This window comes from Scyliorhinus canicula, chromosome 8 (genome assembly GCF_902713615.1).
Source record: "Scyliorhinus canicula chromosome 8, sScyCan1.1, whole genome shotgun sequence".
NCBI lineage: Eukaryota > Metazoa > Chordata > Chondrichthyes > Carcharhiniformes > Scyliorhinidae > Scyliorhinus > Scyliorhinus canicula.
The window spans coordinates 114,046,040-114,066,098 of NC_052153.1; the positions used below are offsets into that span (position 1 = coordinate 114,046,040).

General features: G+C 44.5%; 1 protein-coding gene across 1 annotated transcript in view; it reads right to left on the reverse strand.

The window, feature by feature from the left end:
- Positions 1 to 386: 386 nt before the first annotated feature.
- The window catches only part of dcp2 (decapping mRNA 2), a 42,701-nt gene continuing 23,028 nt past the window's right edge, over positions 387 to 20,059 (reverse strand). Inside the window, exons 5-11 of the mRNA XM_038805080.1 lie at positions 19,766 to 19,918; positions 18,450 to 18,562; positions 18,017 to 18,127; positions 12,460 to 12,595; positions 7,232 to 7,339; positions 2,402 to 2,453; positions 387 to 2,266 (exon numbers count right to left, since the gene is read on the reverse strand). Coding sequence (XP_038661008.1) covers positions 2,091 to 2,266; positions 2,402 to 2,453; positions 7,232 to 7,339; positions 12,460 to 12,595; positions 18,017 to 18,127; positions 18,450 to 18,562; positions 19,766 to 19,918 — 849 coding nt within the window. The 3' untranslated portion in view covers positions 387 to 2,090. The remainder of the gene's footprint in view (positions 2,267 to 2,401; positions 2,454 to 7,231; positions 7,340 to 12,459; positions 12,596 to 18,016; positions 18,128 to 18,449; positions 18,563 to 19,765; positions 19,919 to 20,059) is intronic.

The window sequence follows — 20,059 nt, forward strand, 5'->3', positions numbered from 1 at the left end:
TATTTGCCAACATGCAGATGAACTTTGGCAGAAACTTGAGAAAAAACCTCAAAAATAGTACAATTGTGGGGATAATTTTTTCCAATTAAGGGGCAATTTAGCATGGCCAATCCGCCTATCCTGCACATCTTTTGGGTTGTGGGGGTGAAACCCACGCAGACACGGGGAGAACGTGCAAACTCCACACGGACAGTGACCCAGGGCCGGGATTCAAACCCAGGTCATCAGCGCCGTAGGCAGCAATGCTAACCACTGTGCCACCGTGCTGCCCATTGTGGGCATAATTGACCAAATTGTTGATTATGTCCAAAGCCTAAAACTTTACCACCAGACTTCGAGAGACTTGTAAGATTGCACTCATGAAACAAACTCCCACCCAAAGATTCTATTCTAATGCAAATTGATTTTATTTTCAATAAAAGCTCAAAACACTCTTATCTCACAAAATGTTATCATCCTCTTCATCAAAACTCTTTCACTGGGTAAATGATGAAAATGGGACAAACAAAATAAGTGTATTCCTTATTACAACAATATTGTCACTGTTTTAAATTGCTAATGTATTTAAACAGTTATAAAACTTAACAAAGGATTAGTTGGATGCTGCTTCTGCACTAACTGCTTATACTGTAATGTTAAATAGAGAAGTGGAGTAGGATTAGCATACATTGAAAATAAATTCAATTTAGCAATCTTTTATATTTCTCGAAATAAAAAAATCAATTATAATAAACTAGAACTTCTGTGAAGCGACTGGTTTTGGAGTGTCCAACTGACTTCAACAGAAGAACGAGGTCATGGTTTTTGAGGTTTCTTCTGCAGTAGGATTGCAGTCAAGGTTGCATGTCAATTAAGTAGGCGCATTAGCTGGAAAGAGACGCAAAATTACTCTTTTTTTAAAAAAGTGTCCTTCATCTCACTAAGTCTATTTCCAAAATGAATTCAGGCAACTTTGTGTAGTGGAGCAAAATTCAATAATGATTAAGGCTGATGGAATTTTAACCAGTCACTGTCCATGCTTCAGATCTCCAATGTACAGGGTCAAGATGTGATTTATCACCTAGCCAAGAGTTTATTTTTTAATACAACCCTTAAACTTAGTCAAGGGAATCAAAGGATTCAATAAAAGGAATTGCTGTTAATCACGCGTAATATTAAATCAATAGATTATTGGAACTTACAAACCAAGGAATTCTATGCAATCAAACCATTGATTTAATAATGGACTGAATGACTAATATGACAAGATAGTAATCTCAACAATGAGCTTGAGAAAGTTTTTAAACTCAACATTTCCCATTTTCACAATGAACTTCTAGAGCGTTAATATATCTAATCTATGTATATGAGGAGTTTCCCTGAAACTGTACCAGAGGTACTGAATACACTGAAGAAAAAAAACATTTAATACCACCATCAGAAATGAACAGCCAATTAGCTGAAAACACGGGTGATTATCCTGTAACTACAGCAACAATGAAGACCATTCTAAACATCCAACAATAGAAAGGAACAATAAATACCCACAATCTGGTTAGTTCATGAATACCACTATAAACAGAATCAGCATTCTTTGATGATTCTATGATTTATGAATACCACTATAAACGTGATTCATTAAACTGCATTAAATAGAAATATAATGCTGCAACAATCCATTCTGTCCAGTCTATCTAAATACCCACTCAAAAAACCGGATATCTTTCATCTGCACTTGCACATTCAGCAGAAAGTATCACATCCAAGCTGAAGTCATGGGTGTGGAGGAGGTAACAAGAGAAACAAGGAAGGAAATATTGCTTAGAAAAAACAAAAACATTCTCCACTCCAGTATTGCACTTATCACCCAAAAAGGAAACCAATGGCCAATTCCAAGTACTAAATAGGTAGCCCCGTGTACAAAGGCTAAATTGCATTAAACATGACCTCATTACATTTATTTCTGCTCACTTTTTAAAAACCCCACTCTCTACTTTTTAAAATCCTTAGGGCTCTGGAACACACATGGGCCAAAAGGACAGTTTTTCATTGATCTTGTAACTTGTTCCATACAACCTTCTGATCTCTTCACGTCAAAGCCCAACCTTCTGTCATAGATCAAAGCATTTCATAATTGCAACTTGATCAAACTTGAAGCTGAGAAAGGCCCTGGATGAAAAACTAAAATTGGAGTGTCCGCTGCAGGAATCAGAGAGATCAGAAGTCGATATGCATGTCCCAGTATATTCCAAGAGCCGAGTAGAGATGCACAGTTCACAGACCGTATCTAAGTAAAAAAATATCAGTATACTTTTATAACCACAGACAAAATGTCTTTTAAAATATCTATATGCATTAACATAACAGAATTTTAGTGTTACATATTTACAATACTGGAGGATATTTTCCACAGATATCGTACCCATTTCAAAATTGTCTTGTAATCGTCTTGGCTGAAGCTTTTTATCAGATTTCTAAAAGATTTAAAAAAGGAACAAGCAAAAGTTTATTTACAAATAGCTGTAAAGGCATTGTGGACATAGCACTTTCAATTCAGGAATGAACATGGGTATTATCGCTAGTTCTACAAGTTACATACAGAAGCACATGCCAGAAATAGTGACCAGTTAATGGAAGGGATGTCAGTTAACAGAGGCTGTGTATTGGGATTATTTGTTTATAATAAAATGCCATCACTAAATAAGCCTCTAAAGAAGCAATGTGAAATAACCTTTTTGTACTTTGCTTAAAAATGTATATCAATTTACTGGACTGTGTGTTTTAACTTCTGACCACTTTCTAAAAGAACAAATAACAAAGAACAAATGACAATTAACAAAGAACAATACAGCACAGGAACAGGCCCTTTGGCCCTCCAAGCCTGTACCGGTCATGATACCAACCGTTGCCGAAACCCTCAGCATTTCCTTGTGCCATATACCTCTATACCCATCCTATCCAGATGTTTGTCAAGATGCCTTTTGAACACCGTTAATGTATCTGCTTCCACAACCTCCCCTGACAACGCGTTCCAGGCACTCACCGACCGAGAGGTTGGCTTGCGCCTCAGAGATGAGAATGCACTGCCCCTTCACCCAGATGACATACTTCAATTGAGTTGTTCATGTCAGACAAAAAGATTCTTCTCCCTCACCTTCCACATGTCCATTTTCTCGCAGGATGTCCATCTGATGGGGACAGACTATCCATAGTCATTCTTTCCCCGGCCACCCAAAAACACCTCGGAGGAAAGCTCCGAGGAGATCACCATCGAGGCACCACTGCTATCACCACCAATTCCCGCCAGCGCAGAGACACACACCTTGGTGGGTGACATAAGTGGTCAGGCTTCTGATGCACAATCTGGTGAATATGACACAGATGTTGATGCACATCAGAAAGGGAGGGGGGAAGGAACATTCAAGGAGGTCCGCTGGTTCCCAGAACTCAACTGGGTCCCAGTCACATGTCGAGCCTCTGGACAAGGTTATCCCAGAGCTAATGCACAGCCACGAGATTCAGGAGTGGATGTCAGCGACATTTTGGCGAGCGCATAGCCGTTTGGAGGAGTCTCAGACAGGAGATGATGCCGACAATGCGTGGCACCAAGGCCAACACAGCTAGAGTGGTGACTGCAGTGGACAACCTGCAGCATGAGGTCAGCATCTTCAGACTCCTCTTCAGAGCCCAGAGGGGCGGGGAATGGGACAGCTGATGGACAAAAGCCTTGTCCTATGAAAATCGAGCGATGATGAAAGCTTCCTGGTCTCTTGGGGATGCAAGACCCTTTCCGTCGCCTGTCCTTCATCCTCCGGCTTCTCCTGCAAGTCCTCCCCCGGCTCGTGCATCATCTCCTCTTGGTCTGCCTCCTCCTCAATGATGCCGCATGACCCTTCTGCTTCTCCTCCAGCACGTTGCCCTGCTGCTGTGCCAAGTTGTGGAGGGCACAGCAGACCCCACAAAGCAGGAGCCTCTAGTTGGGCGGGATGCGGGGGTGGAAGAGGAGAAGATGAGGTGTACTGTGATACACCACCAGAGGGGTCCAGGCATCGGACCCTCATTTGAGAAGTTTGATGCACCCAACAAGGATGACAGCACAGGTGCCACCATGGGCCCCGTTACATTAGTTCTCCAGCCTCCGCACTAACATCATCAGCCAGGACCTCAGTGGGTACCCTTTAACCTCAAAGAGCTGTGGAGGCGAGGCAGGGCATCTCCTCCCAACTCCGTTCCACCTCGGCCTGATGGGCGACCAGACTTTCAGGGTATGCGGCGCCCTTTGCACAAGGCTGCGTCAGCACTATTGCCTCCTCTGGCCTCTAACTGCCTGGGCTGCCTCCAGCACCGAGAGGGCGTCCTCTGCGGGTTCGATACTGCCATTCATTTTGATATCTGCAAGGAATTGGCTACCAACAATCAGTTTGGGCTTCCATCCCAAGACCCTCAAATCCCCTATGCCCTCCCAACCTTATGTGTCCCGCCTTCTCCCGCCATCCAATGAGCCAGCTGTGGTGGAAAACCTTGTCCTGCACACTAACCCACAGCCACAGCAGGAGCCCCTAGATCCCAGCCGGGAACATTAAGGACACCATGCTCAGGCGCCCTTCCGTGATCCACACACTTGCCCTTTGGTCGCGAGGATATCCCCAGTGTTGAAGCCCAGCACTTGAGTGTTTGATGGTTGGCTGCTGGCTCTATGGTGCTGGTGCTTCTAGACGTCAGGGAAACTGTTCAAACTTCAAAGTTTGATTGCAATGCTATGCCCGTGCACCCATGAGAATACACAGACTATTTTATTTATTGAATGTTTTATTAAAGGTAAAAACAAACCACTTAACACTCCATATAGCACATGAACCGACTAGAAAAAGGCACCGTGCCATACACACACACACACACACACACACAAGTTTCACTGTGGAATATCAGTACAAACACAGATCAATAGCGCATTTATCCAAAAGAAAACCGTGGCAGGGTCGGGCGGGTGGTCTGTTTGGCCGGGGGGGGGGGGGGGGGGGGGGGGGTTCCAACCCTGGGGAGGGGCCTCCGATGTGGCCTGGCCTCTCTGGCTGGCTGCCTCCTTTCTTCCTGCACAGGGCTAAATCGCTGGCTTTGAAAACAGACCATGGCAGGCCAGCAGCACAATTCAATTCCCGTACCAGACTCCCCGAACAGGCGCTGGAATGTGGCGACTAGGGGCTTTTCACAGTAACTTCATTTGAAGCCTACGCGTGACAATAAGTGATTTTCATTTCATTTCAGATCCCACGACGCCCAGTTGATGCCGGGATCAACAGCTGGAGTGGCGTGAACCGCTCCAGTGCCGTGCTGATTTGCTGATCCTGAGGCCGTGTTGACGCCATCGAGAAACACAACGTTGCCCACAATACATGGTATCATCCCTCAGGTTTCTCAACAAGATAAGCCTGAGAATGTGTTATCATGTCTGGAACTTTGTCGTAAAAGTGATCTGTCCATCAATGTGTGACTTGTTCCATGTATCAGTGCCATTCTCCGTCCAGGAGGCGCAGCTGTGCAGACCCTCCCACACAGCCCAATCTCACCGGAACCAAATCCTGGCATCCACATATTCCACTGGCGCTCAAGGTGCAGTTGAACATCATGGACTTCCAGTGTGTTTAACCCACGTTGACGTGTCAGTTACATGTAGCACTCACCACACCAAGAGAAGCATCAGCAATCTGCAAAAGCATTTCTATAACAAAGTCATCAGTTGGCCCATTTCAATCGTGCACCAGGTCCCACAGCGCCTTCTTGCTTAAACCGGACAGCTCCCATAACAGGAGCAACAGATGGCTACGGAACATAAAAAGTCACCTGCAGTCCATTAAAGTGTCCTGACACAACCTCCAGGCTGCGCAGTCAAGCTGGGCCATCGCCTCTTCTCTTCTACAGTATCGGCATCTGTTCTTCCATCACCACCCTGTCCGAGGACAGGGCCATAGGAAGATAGGGGACATTATTAACCAGGTGACTCAAGTCCAGAACAGAATACAGAGTCAACGCACAAAACAGACCTTTAAAAACATCCACAGACTTCTCGAGCAAGTCGTCCTGCATTTTCAACGGTGGTAGGCCCGCCAAAATCCTCCACTTGCCACACTCCAGGTAAAAGAGAGCGAAAGGCAACTATTTTCTTCCTTTTCTTCATCCAGAAAGAGTAAGCCCAAGGGGAAGAGGCAACAGGCAAGCAGCAAACAAACTCTCAGCTACAGCAGCCTCCAGGAGTTAAAGCTAAACAGCAGCAAACACAACTTGCAGCTGGGACGTGCTCTCACAACTAAATAAGCCAATTTCTTATCAGCAATAGCCTTCAGCTGTGAAGCTAGAGGTTGCTCATAGTCAAAGGGAGTTAAAATGACCGTCAGCAAGAACAGGGCTCTGTCCTGGAAGTGTTTGGTAGGACTGACAGAGTATCCACAATATTTAAAGATGGCTTGAAGGCCCCACAGATAAGAGGCCCCTCAACACCACCCTCCCCCAAAGCACTGGGGCAGTAGCTCCAGAGCCCTTGAGCTGCATGTTCGAAAATGGAAACAGCTACTCATCTCCTCCGAACCCCTCAGCAGTCATAGTGCCAGCTTCACGTTTTTAAAGCAATAAACGACACCCGCATGATTTCTCGCTAGGGATCCGGCTAATTCCCAGGATACTGTTACATTCGACTTCATTCCTTCTCAGGAGATGGAAATTGGTGCTAATTGGGATCAATGATACGGGCTCCATATTTGGCAGTGATCCAGAACTCACCCATTAGGAGTAGGCCGGTTAGATGGCAAAGTGAGTCACGCTTGGCACGAAAGTCAATTTTGGCCTTTCCCACCTGGTGCCCAAATCCGTTCCAGATGCAACGCAGTTGTTAAATCCCACCCTAAATCTTGGCTAGCCATAAAAATGTCACAACCAGAGCTATTAAACTTGTTTCCATACTTGCAGGAGCAATATAAATTGGTCACTGTTAGCAAAGGACAACCATAAGGACTCTAGCACACAATCTAAAATCATATAATTGTACAACTGTTAAGTGCTGAAACATCCTACCAATTTACTAAAATGTAATGTGGACCTAAAAGTCTCTCAGATAATGTTTTTTAAATCTTCACACTATACCTCGATGTGAGTTTTTTCTTTAATTATTAACAACACTATGACTGATGTTGGAATTATAATTTTTACAATTGCACAAGAACAATTCCAATTTTTGACTAAATCTATAGCAAAAACTCACCAATATCTGATATTGTTTCACTTGCTGATTATTTACTCCATTAGTCTTCTTCTTCTGGTTTGGAGCATCTTGGTACTGCTTTCTGCCATTACTTCTGACATTTTGTGACTAATATAAAATTAACAAAAGTTCAAATGTGCAATGTAAATAAACCAGAAATCACTTGGCTTGCTCTAACAGCATTGCCCACCAGTAAAGCAAATTTCCTACAAATGAAAATACCTGCATCTCATTTATTTCAGAAATATTAAATGATTACTTTGCATCAGTCTCCACTTTTAAAAATGATACTTGACAGTTAGATGGTCGTTAAAACCATTAACATAAATGAACATATTGTTTTAGGTAGAATAAAGAACTTGAAAATAGATAAGGCAGGTGAGCCAGATGATAACTATCTGAAAGCGCTCAAGGAGATTGGACACCTTTTGTGCAAGCCCCTTGTCCAAATTTTCAAAAAGCTCACTATACTTCCCTTGGATTTAAAGATCATCATCTTTAAAAAAGAATTGCAATTATATAACAACATTCATGACCAGTGTACATATGAAAGAGCTTTACGGCCAATGAAGTACTTTTTGAAGTGCTGTCACTGTTGTAATGTTGGAAACAGTAGCGTGATTATGACCAGATTTTTATATGTGGTGTTGATTGAGAAAAGAATATTGGCCAGGACACCACGGCTAACTCTCTTGCCCTTCGAGATAATTCCATGGGATCCTTATGTTCACCCAAGAGGGCAAGAAGAGCCTTAGTCTAATGTCACGTCACAGACAATGCAGCATTCAATCAGTACGGCATTGCAGTGGCAGCCTGGATTGTTGGGCTCAGTCCTTGAGTGGGGTTCCGAGTCACAACCTTCTGATTGGTCAGTAATACGCTTGCCTCTCAAAAAAGTAGATTGTGTTTGAGTATGCACTTCCCATTAAGTAAGTTTAGGAGCACCAGTGGTCAGAATTTTAGATTGGCCAAGGCCATCTCTAGGTTCTTTTCCCAGAGAATAGTGGCTGCTGACTTGTACAGTGGATGTCAATTTACTGATTTAGATCAATTGAAAGCTGGACCCATTTCTGGGCGGGGAGGAAATCACATTGTATAAAAGAGGCACTGCATAGAATTCTCAGGGCCAGAATAAATCTTCTGAACTAATTTTAATTACCCAAGTGGAGGATAAAGAAAATTCCCAGATTGGCCTGGGTTTTTAAAACTTGGCTTTTTGCCTCACCCAGTAGATCATATGATTTTCCCTGCCGATTACATGGTTTTGGGCGGAGTGGGAAGTGCAAATATTGTGATGCACAAGATTTCAATTGTGTGGAATGGAATGAATTGACCAGAGGATTTTTTCCTGTCCATTATTACTCCAAATTTTGGAGCGAACACATTACAAGGATTTAAGATTATGAATATTTCTTGAAGATGTTGGGGGGGGGGAAAAAATTGAAAACAAAGTTAATAAAAAACTTCAGATGGCATGTGGCTTATTCTGATAAAGATACACTTGGTATACAACTTAATGCCTCCCAGGGATACAGCAGATGGTGTTGCACCAATATTTTACTCTCCCAGTGGTATCTTTCAAACAGATTAAATATAATGCATGTTTTTCCCAATTTGCATTTTGTTGGTTCTCCATTTCAGCTTATTTTTTTTAATTAAAATTTCTATATCATTTATCTTTGTGATTATTTCTACCGTTTTAAAGTAATTATGCAAAATTATGATTCATTATTTTCAACATGCATATTTGTGTGCCTTGCCATTAAAGAGCACAAATACTTGATAACAAAAACTCAATCTAATGTCCACTGTGTTTAAAAAAAGGATAGATTGATTTTTGTCACATGTACCGAAGTACAGTGAAAAGTATTTTTCTGCTGCCACAGTACAGACATAATAGGCAAAAGAATAATTATTACTGTGCGGAACATGGTTGCAGCGCATGCGGAACAAGGCCAAACAAGAGCAACATAAGGCTTCGTGAATAGTGTTCTTACAGAAAACAGATCAATCCAAGGGAGAGTCGTTGAGGAGTCTAGTAACTGTGGGGAAGAAGCTGTTCCTTTGTCTGGATGTGCGGGTCTTCAGACTTCTGTATCTTATGCCTGATGGAAGAGTCTGGAAGAGGGCAAAGCCTGGGTGTGAGAGGTCTCTAACAATGCTGTCTGCCTTTCTGAAACAGTGGGAGGTGTATACAGAATCAATGGGAGGATGTGAGATGCGCTGGGCCGAGTTCACCACACTCTGTAGTTTCTTGCAATCTTGGGCCGAGCAGTTGCCATACCAAGCTGTGATGCAGCCGGATAGGATGCTCTCTATGGCACATCTGTAGAAGTGTGAGAGAGTCGATGCAGACATGCTGAATTTCTTTAGCTTCTGTAGGAAGTAGAGACGTTGTTGAGCTTTCTTGACTGTTCCATCAACGTGAGTGGACCAGGACTGTTGGTGATGGTGACCCCCAGGAACTTAAAGCTATCGACCATCTCAACTTCGGAGCCATTGATGCAGACGCGGATGGGGGGGGGGGGGGGGGGGGGGGCCTCGTGCTACGCTTACTGAAGTCGATGGTTAGTTCCTTGGTTTTTCCAGCATTTACAGAGAGGTTGCTTTCGGTACACCATGCAACCAAGTGATCCATCTCCCTTCTGTAGTCTGAATCGTCGTTGTTTGAGATCCAACCCAGTACAGTCGTATCATCTGCAAACTTATAGATTGAATTGGCATTGAATCTCGCCACATAGTCGTGTGTGTACAGCGAGTACAGTAGAGGACTGAGCACACATCCTTGCGGGGTTGAGGAGGTGGTATTGTTACCTATCCTGACAGACTGCAGTCTGCTGGTGCACAGGGAGGGGTTAAGTCCAAGGTTGCAGTGTTTGGTTATTAGTCTTGTTGGGATAATGGTGTTGAATGAGGAGTTGTAGTCGATGAACAGCAGTCTGACGTAGGTGTCCTTGTTGTCGGGATGTTCGAGAGTTGATTGTAGGGCTGGAGAGATAGCATCTGCTGTGGATCGGTTGCCGCGTAGGCAAACTGCAATGGATCGAGACCATCTAGGAGGCTGGCATTGATGTCTTGTGTCTAGCTGCTCGAAACATTTCAAGGCAACAGATGTCAGGGCCACAGGCCAGTAGTCGTTGAGGCTGGCTACCTTGTTCTTGTTTGGTCCTGGGATTATGGTGGTCTTCTTGAAGCAGGTAGGATACCTCGGGAGTGGAGAAGTGAGGTATTGAAGATATCTGTGAATGCACTCGCCAGCTGGTCAGCGCAGGCACTGAGTGCTCGCCCAGGGACTCGGTCGGGGCCCATCGCTTTGCACGGGTTTACTTGCAAGAAGGCAGCTCTTACCTCCGAGGCTGTAATAGTGGGTATGGATGTGTCCAAGGCTGTAGTGGCGGGTGGCATTCATGTATTGGCTCACTGTTCAAACCAGGCATAGAACTTGTTCAGTTCATCGGGGAGAGATGCTCCAGCCCCAGAGATTCCGCTGACCTTGCTTTGTAGCCTGTGATGTCATATAAGCCCTGCCATGGACGACTTGGGTTTGTGTCATTGGCCTGGGACTCTAGTTTGATGCGGTATTTTCCTTTTGCGTCCCTGATGGCTTTCCGTACGTCGTACCTGGATTTTTTATATAGGTCTGGGTCGTCAGACTTGAACGCCTCCATCTGGGACTTTAGAAGGGAGTGGATCTTTTGGTTGAGCCAGGGTTTCTGATTGAGGAACACCCTATTGTCTTCTTTGGTACACAGTCCTCGACACACTTACTGATGAATTCTGTGACGGAGGTAGAATACGTGTCCAGGTTAATTGCCACAGCCTTGAATATGGGCCAGTCCACAGACTCAAGCAATCGCAGAGAGTGTCCTCTCATGCCTTGGACCAGCACTGCACGATTTTCTTGACTGGTTCAGCACGCTGGAGTTGCTGTTTGTAAGCTGGAAGTAGGAGTACTGACTTGTGATCGGATTTGCCAAAGTGCGGTCGTTGAATGATGCGGTAGGCACCTTTGATGCTCGTGTAGCAGTGGTCCAGGGTGTTTGCACCTCTGGTGGGGCAGGAGGTATGTTAATGGGGTTTGGGTAGAACCTTCCTGAGATTGGCCTGGTTGATGTCTCCAGCCACGATTGTCAGGGCTTCAGCGTGATTTGTTTCTTGGTTGTCGATGGTGGAGTGTTGCGCGTCAAGCGCTTTCTTCACTTCCGCCTGGGGTAGGACGAAGACTGCTGTAATGAGTACACAGGTGAATTCACGTTGAAGGTAGAAAGGGCGACACTTCAGTCAAGTATTCTAGGTCTGGGAAGCAGTGGCATGCTAGGGACACCATAGCCGAGCACCAGGTGGTGTTGATAAGGAGGCAAACATCCCTGCCCTTCAACTTGCCTGAGGCCATCGTGCGGTCCATCCAGTGGATCGAGAAGCCTTTGAGTTGGATGGTGCAGTCTGGTGTGGCCGGAGTAAGCCATGCCTCGGTGAAGCAGAGCACATAGCAGTTCCTCATTTCCCTCTGGAAGGCAAGTCTAGCGTTGAGGTCATCCAGCTTGTTCCCAATCGCTTGAACGTTCACCAGTATGCTGGGGAGAGGGGTCTTAAAGCCACGTAATTTAAGTCTCACCTTCAGACCGGCGCACTTTCCCCGCTTCCTGGGTCGGCGTCTGCCCTTAGATGGGAGGGCTGGATTTCCATAAGGTAGGTGGTTACGTTCGGATGGGTCGTGGATAATGGTGGCGGTGGCAGGTTCACTGGAGGGGTTTGTACGTGGGTTGGTCTGGTCACATGGGGCAGCGAGGTCGGCAAGCATCGAGCAGGATGCAGGGTGACTATTAAGGCCAGGTCAGGTTGGCACGGAAAGGGGGGATGAATCAGCACATCAAGTTTCCGCTGGTTAGATAAAGGGAATACATTTGCAAGCAAGAAAGAAACTTGCCTAAAATAATGATAAATGATAACTGTTCCTGTATTACATTACATGATTACATGTATTATCTGATTAAATATTCAAATTCTATTAACAATTACATATCCAAAATATTTGCCAGAGCTCATTACCTTATATTTCTCGAATGTTTGCAAGAAAAAAAAGCTACAAACACACAACAAATGCAAGAATGCTAGAAAACTATCCCAGCGTCTGAAAAGCTTTAGTACTATGCTATATTTAACAGACTTTTTTTGTTTTACTCGGCTTGTACCCCACAGAAGTGCACATTTTATTTGTCAGTTATTACCTTTGTCTTTGTGGTCTCAGAAATATCACAGAGATTGCTTTGAATGAAAATCTTCTGCTGTGGTTTGTGTTTATTGGAGCATCCTAACTGCTCTCCTAGGCCCTCAATTAACTGTGGATTTTGCCGTACTCTTGATCTATGAAACACAAAAACACACAAATTTTAAGGAAGATTTTTCAGTTTGATATCCAATTCTCAATCCTTTCCAAACCTAACCACGTCCCCATGAAAGCTATTAGGTCATATCCATTTATTGTATTAATGCCTCCAGGTCTCCAATTTTGGTTCAAATGCTTTGTGCATTCACATACTCTAAATCCTGAATCTGATGTTGTTTGAAGCACATACATTTTTTCCCAGGTTTATTCATTGATTTTTGAGGATCTTTGCCCCTTCTACAATATTTATTATTTATTTATCCTACCCTTGCTCTTTTTCATTGAGCATTATGTTCCATTTGCTTCAGCTATGCCTCCCGACTATGTCAAGACTGCTTTATTAATGGTCGCACTTCAATTTACCCATAGCCATCTCCAAATTAGATCAAATCGTAATCCAATGCTCTATTTACCCTTTTTGCAAGGGCAATAGCGTCATTTCGATTCAGGCGAAGGTCATATCTTCAATTTAGCCTTCCTCCATTCAAAAATTCACCGTCTAATAACTTTCTCAGCCTATGATCTGGGAATAATCACTGTATTATTACCTAATGTGTAATATGAGTCAAAATTTATGTGATAAATGTCCCTCAATATTATACACCTTTATTTCATTGTTGGAACATTTGCTAGATAACAAATCTAGTGTTCTTTTTAAATAAAATGTAGTCGAGTTCCCACTTCAAAGCCGAAGGGGAACAGACGGAGCTTATTTCAGGGTGTCACCTTTAAAAAAAATCTTTTTATTGACATTTTCAAAATTATATACATTGCCGTTAGTTTTCATTTATTGTACAGTCACAAAGGTCTCTCTATTTACAGTCTGTCACCGTCTGGCTCAAAAACAATCCTCTCTATCCATCTCCCCTCTCCCTTCCCCCCCTTTTCACTGCTGCTCCCCATTATTTCTTGCTGGATTTCACTACCTCACCCACGGATGGTGAATGTGAATTTGATTTTCTCCATTTGGAGAAATTCTGATATGGAGGTCAGACAGCCAGTCTGCAGCTTTAGGTGGTGCTGTTGACCGCCAACCGAACAGGATTCTACGGCAGGCGATCAGGGAGGCAAAGGCAAGGGCGTCCACTCTCCTCCCCATGAAGAGATCTGGCTAATCTGATACCCCGAAGACCACCACCTTCAGGCATGGCTCCACTCATCCCCACCACTTTGGACAGTGCCTCGAAAAAGGCTGTCCAGTACCCAGGAAATCTGGGGCAAGACCAGAACATGTGGGCGTGGTTGGCACCATTCACATCTATCCTCCACCTCCAGGAAGTACCTGCTCATTCCGGTTCTGGTCAAGTGGGCTCTTTGTACCACTTTTAGCTGCGTTAGCATTAGCCTCGCAGATGTGGAGGTAGAGTTGAACCTGTGCAGTGCTTCGCTCCAGAATCCCCACCCCATTCTGAACCCAAAGTCTTCCTCCCATCTCCTCCTCATTGTGTCCTGTTTGGTGTCGGCCTTTTCTAGCAGGCGTTCGTACATGTCACTACAGTTCCCTCTGCCTCGGATGTCTGCGTCCAGTAGTTCCTGTAATACTGTCTGTCGTATTGGTCGCAGGTGTGTCCTTGTCTCCTTCCATAGGAAGTTTTTAAGCTGTAGGTATCGGAGTTTGTTGCCTTTAGCTAGTTGGAATCTCTGCATCAGTTCTTCCAGTGTTGTGAGCCTACCATCACTGTATAGGTCCCTGACTGTCAACATCCCCCCATCCTGTCTCCACCTTTAAAAAAAATAAATTTAGAGAACCCAATTCATTTTTTCCAATTAAGGGGGAATTTAGCGTGGCCAATCCACCTATCCTACACATCTTTGGGTTGTGGGGGCGAAACCCATGCAAACACGGGGAGAATGTGCAAACTCCACACGGACAGCGACTAGAGCCGGGATCGAACCTGGGACCTCGGTGCCGTGAGGCAGCAGTGATAACCACTGCGCCACCGTGCTGCCCTGTCTCCAACTTTTGAAGGAAGGTGGTGTCGGTGAGTGCTGGTGCGAGCCGGTGGTTATTGCAGGTGGGGGCTTTGGCGAACATTTTGAATTGCTGCCGTAGTTGGTTCCATGTCTGGAGGGTGGCTATCACCACTGGGCTGCTGGAGTGCTTCTTGGGCGGGCTTAGGAGTGCTGCCGTGGTGAGGGGCAAAGAGAGGTCCCCTTGCAGGCCACCTCCGCGCGCACCCACTCGACCTCTGGATCCTTTACGCATCCCATCACTCTTTCTGCTATCGCAGCCCAATGGTAGAATTGTAGTTTTGGGAGGGCTAGCCCTCCCCGAGATTTTGTTTTCTGTAGGACCTTCTTTGTGATCCTAGCATTCTTTCCCCCCCATACAAACACCATGATAAATTTGTCCAGTGAGTTGAAAAAGGCCTTGAGGATGGATCTTAGTAGGAAGAGGTATCTGGGCAGCACGTTCATTTTGATTGTCTGTAATCTCCCTGCCAGTTCCCTCCCTGTTCCAGCTCTGCATGTCTTTTTTTGACTTCCCCTGTCAGACTGATCAGGTTCCATTTGTGGATCCCCGTCCAGTCATGAGCGATTTGGATCCCCAGGTAACGGAATTTGTGTTGGGCTTGTTTAAACGCAGTCCCACAAGTGCTGCTCCTCCCCCTTTCGGGTTCAACAAGAAAATCGCACTTTTGCTGATGTTGAGTTTGTGGCCTGAGAAGGCACCAAACACTTTCAGGAGCGTGATGATTCCTTCCATGCTGCTTTGTGGGTCCGAGATGCAGAGGAGCAGGGCATCCACGTAGAGCGACACTCTATGCTCTCAGCCTCGTCTTTGGATCCCCCTCCAGTCCTTTGCTGTTCTGAGAGCGATCGCTAATGGTTTGATCACGAGGGCGAACATCAGCGGCGACAGCGGGCATCCCTGCATGGTGCTTTTGTGCAGCTGGAAGTACTGGGAGCTGGTGTTGTTTATCCGTACGATTGCCATGGAAGCATTGAACAGGAGTTTCATCCGTGAGGTGAATCCTTTTCTGAACCGAACCGCTCCAGCTCCTCCATAAGGTACTTCCACTCGACTCTGTCGAAGGCCTTTACTGCGTCCAGGGAGACGATCACCTCAGATGCTCTGTCCCCTGATGGGGGTCATGATCACGTTCAGCAGGCGCCTGATGTTCGGTGTCAGCTGTCTACCTTTGACAAAGCCCATTTGATCCTCTGCGACCACCTCTGGCACGTCAGGTGTCATCTTGGGGATGTGTCATGGATCTTTTCCATAAAAATCCACTATCATGTTCTAGTATTGCCATACCTATGCAGAACAAAACTGCAAGGCTACATTCTATACCAATATGAAAGCTATAAATACTGCATCACTACATTTATTGGATGTGAATGATATTACAAAAGACAGTGCGATACAGAAGGTAACTGACAGAGAGTGGTCACAGGTGCTCAGGCAGGGACGGCATTATATTGACAAAGAGATGGTATTCAGTGCATCCAGGTTTTAAAACATAGCACTCCCCAGTTTAATACAAAGCATCTCTCCAATTGTCCCAGCAAAAAACAAATTGTTGAATAGAACAGTACCGCACAGAACAGGCCCTTTGGCCCTCGATGTTGTGCCGAGCATTGTCCGAAACCAAGATCAAGCTATCCCACTCCCTGTCATTCTGGTGTGCTCCATGTGCTTATCCAATAACCGCTTGAAAGTTCCTAAAGTGTCCGACTCACTATCACAGCAGGCAGTCCATTCCACATCCTGACCACTCTCTGAGTAAAGAACCTACCTCGGACATCCCTCCTATATCTCCCACCCTGAACCTTATAGTTATAGAACATAGAACAGTACAGCACAGAACAGGCCCTTTTATGCCCCCTTGCAACTGCTACATCCACCCGAGGAAATAGTCTCTGACCATCCACTCTATCTATTCCCCTCATCTTATAAACCTCTATTAAGCCGCCTCTCGTGCTCCTCCGCTCCAAAGAGAAAAGCCCTAGCTCCCTCAGCCTTTCCTCATTAGACCTATCCTGCAAACCAGGCAGCATCCTGGTAAATCTCCTTTGCACTCTTTCCAATACTTCCACATCCTTCCTACAGTGAGGTGACCAGAACTGCACACAATACTCCAAATGTGGTCTCACCAGGGTCATGTACAGTTGCAGCATAACCCCGCGGCTCTTAAACTCAAGTTCCCTGTTAATAAACGCTAACACACGATAGGCCTTCTTCACGGCTCTATCCACTTGAGTGACAACCTTCAGAGATCTGTGGACATGAACCCCAAGATCTCTCTGTTCCTCCACATTCCTCAGAACCCTGCCGTTGACCCTGTAATCCAGGCATTATCAAACTCGGGGGCGTGATCCGCGGGTGGGTCGCGGGCGGGTGTCGGGAGGGTTGCGGAGCCGTCCGTCGCGGCACTGCCGATCGCGCAATTCTGCACGCGACAGCCGCAGAAGCCAGCTGTTAATACGGCGGCTGCAAGCAGCCTTCAAAATGGGCCCGAACATGTAAAAAAAAACTGCAGCCATACTGAGCATACGTGCCAGATCATTGGCACACATGCACAAAACTATGCGCATGTGCGGCGATGATCGGCACGCATGCGCAGTGTGGCCGTTTTTTTTCTAAACGGTGGCAGCTTTTTGTTTTACAGGTTCATTTTATTCATTTAATTTTTAGTTTTTCATTTATTTTAATCATTTTACTTTTTTTTTTACAAGTTGAGGGGGGTTTTATTTCATAAAATTTTACAGGAAACAAATGCAGAACTTTGGGCAGATGGAGACTTTACAACACCTGAAGGCTTCACCTTCATCCAACAGGTTCCATTGGAGGAGGGTGTACGAGGGCCAAAGGGACCCAAAACCATTTCGTCCATTTTTATCAGCAGCAAACAAGGTAAGAGAAAATGGTGGGTCGCAAAGGTCGGCCGGCGTGGGTCGCTAAGGTCGGCTGGTTGGTAAAAATGGGTCCCCAGAAGAAAAGTTTGAAGAACACTGCTGTAATCCGCATTCAAATATTTTCTACCAAAATGAATCACCTCGCACTTATCAGGGTTAAACTCTATCTGCCATTTTTTGGCCCAACTCTGCATCCTCTCAAATGTTTCTTTGCAGCCTACAACAGCCCTCCATCTCATCCACTACTCTACCAATCTTGGTGTCATCACCAAATTTACTGACCCATCCTTCAGCCCCCTCCTCCAAGTCACTGATAAAAATCACAAATAGCAGAGGACCCAGCACTGATCCCTGTGGTACACCGCTGGTAACTGGTCTCCTGGTCTCCACCACCACCCTCTATCTTCTATGTGATAGCCAGTTACTTATCCAATTGGCCAAATTTCCCTCTATCCCACACCTCCTTACTTTCTTCATACTAGACAAGAAGTCATAAGCTTTCAAATGTCAGTCATATCTATAACCCAAGATACACTTACCTTGCATTTACTTTTTCCAATAAAGTTTTGGATGGAGTTGTGCTATTTGAAACAAAGCCATCACTATCTGAAGAATCTGCATAGTTTTTGGATATCCAGTCTCTCAGTGGCCTGTAACAATAACAGAAGCATACTTAAAACTCTTAGTAACTTCTGAATATAAAGTTGCTTCTATGATAAGCTGCTGGGTTTATATCAACAAGATTTACTAAACTTATAAACTTATAAATGAACCACCTAGCACCAGCTTGGTACAGTGTGATGATCTTGTCATTTTCTCACCCAATAATCAAAAAATAATTTTATATAATGAAATATGCTTCTGGATTTGTAGTGTTCAGTTTGAATGTGAACCCACCTTAAAGAGGAAGCAGAATGCATTAATTAGGTTTTGTGAGTAAAAAAAGCTTGAGTATCACACATTCAATCATACCTTATAAATGGAATAGCCATGAAAAACTTATTTGGTGCTAAACCCAGTTTTGACTTGGGAGTCATGTCATTCCTGTGGGATGGCAGCTTCTCGATGGAAAACCATTCAATATTCTAAAAACAAAATGTATAGCTGGATTAAAAACCTGCATTTATATAGCACTTCAAAATCCGTAGGCTGACACCTCAGAGCACTTTACAAAACACAGAAGGAATGGGTTGAGTGGACACTGCTTAAGGAAAAAGGGAAGCAGTAGGGTCAGAACTTAAGGACATGATTTAAAATAAAAACTTTTGTGAAATAACAGACAACAAAGCAGAGAATCCAAGTACAGCTGCAGAGTATGGCAGTGACTGCAGAGGTTATCAGAGGTGAAGCAGCAATATTCGGGCAAGGAGAATTCCTGTAGTCAGGTTAGCAAAGTACATATAGTGAAGTTATGATGTGGAGATGCCGGCGTTGGACTGGGGTGAGCACAGTAAGAAGTCTTACAACACCAGGTTAAAGTCCAACAGGTTTGTTTCAAACACGAGCTTTCGGAGCACGGCTCCTTCTTCAGGTGAATGGTGTGGAGATGCCGCCGTTGGACTGGGGTGAGCACAGTAAGAAGTCTTACAACACCAGGTTAAAGTCCAACAGGTTTGTTTCAAACACGAGCTTTCGGAGCACGGCTCCTTCTTCAGGTGAATGGTTCACCATTCACCTGAAGAAGGAGCCGTGCTCCGAAAGCTCGTGTTTGAAACAAACCTGTTGGACTTTAACCTGGTGTTGTAAGACTTCTTACTATAGTGAAGTTAGGCAGGGTAAAGGCATGGAAACATTTGGAAATGAGATGACAATTTTAAAATTGACACAACTGGGATACAAAAGACTAGAGAAAATGGGTTGGGAACACACTTACTTTGGGTGAAAGGTTTGGCTGTAAGCAAGCTGTGTGGAAGATTGATGCAGGAAGGCCAGATAGCAGGTTGACAACATCAAACCTCGAAATGAAGGTATGGAGCAGGAAAAGAGGAGAATAGCGAGGAGGAGTAAGACAGTCATTTTGGTAATGGAGGAGTGGAGAAGAAAGCTCAACTTTATTCTTGAAGGTTTACATTACTTTTGTTAAATTTGCACTTCATATAAGCATGATTCGATTACCGAAGAGAACTTTTGATTACAAGAGATCAGAGGCCAAAATGCATATCCTCTTCAGAACACCATTCAGTGCAACAAAGCAGTCTTTTGACTCTATTGCACTGGAACTACTGCTTGACATGATTCCTGGGAAATCTTTAAAAATGCAACAAGTTTGAATTTACAAGTTCAAATACCCGGATTTCTCTTCTGGTTTTCGGGTTAAACTTTGTATCCTTTGGAACACCTGGGATTATATACAGTCGAGCTAATTGATCATTTATTCTTTGTTCAATGAAGTCATCTTTACAAATGCGATCTCTTATGTCGAACCCAGTTTCTTCAAGAACCTGAAACAAGCATACAAAGCTTTTCACGGAATGTCAAATATACATAACAGAAAACTAAGTGCAGAAATTTAATCAGTCTCCATACAATTCTATGCTAATTACTTTTTAAACTACTGTACAATATTTAGAATCATCAAGTGA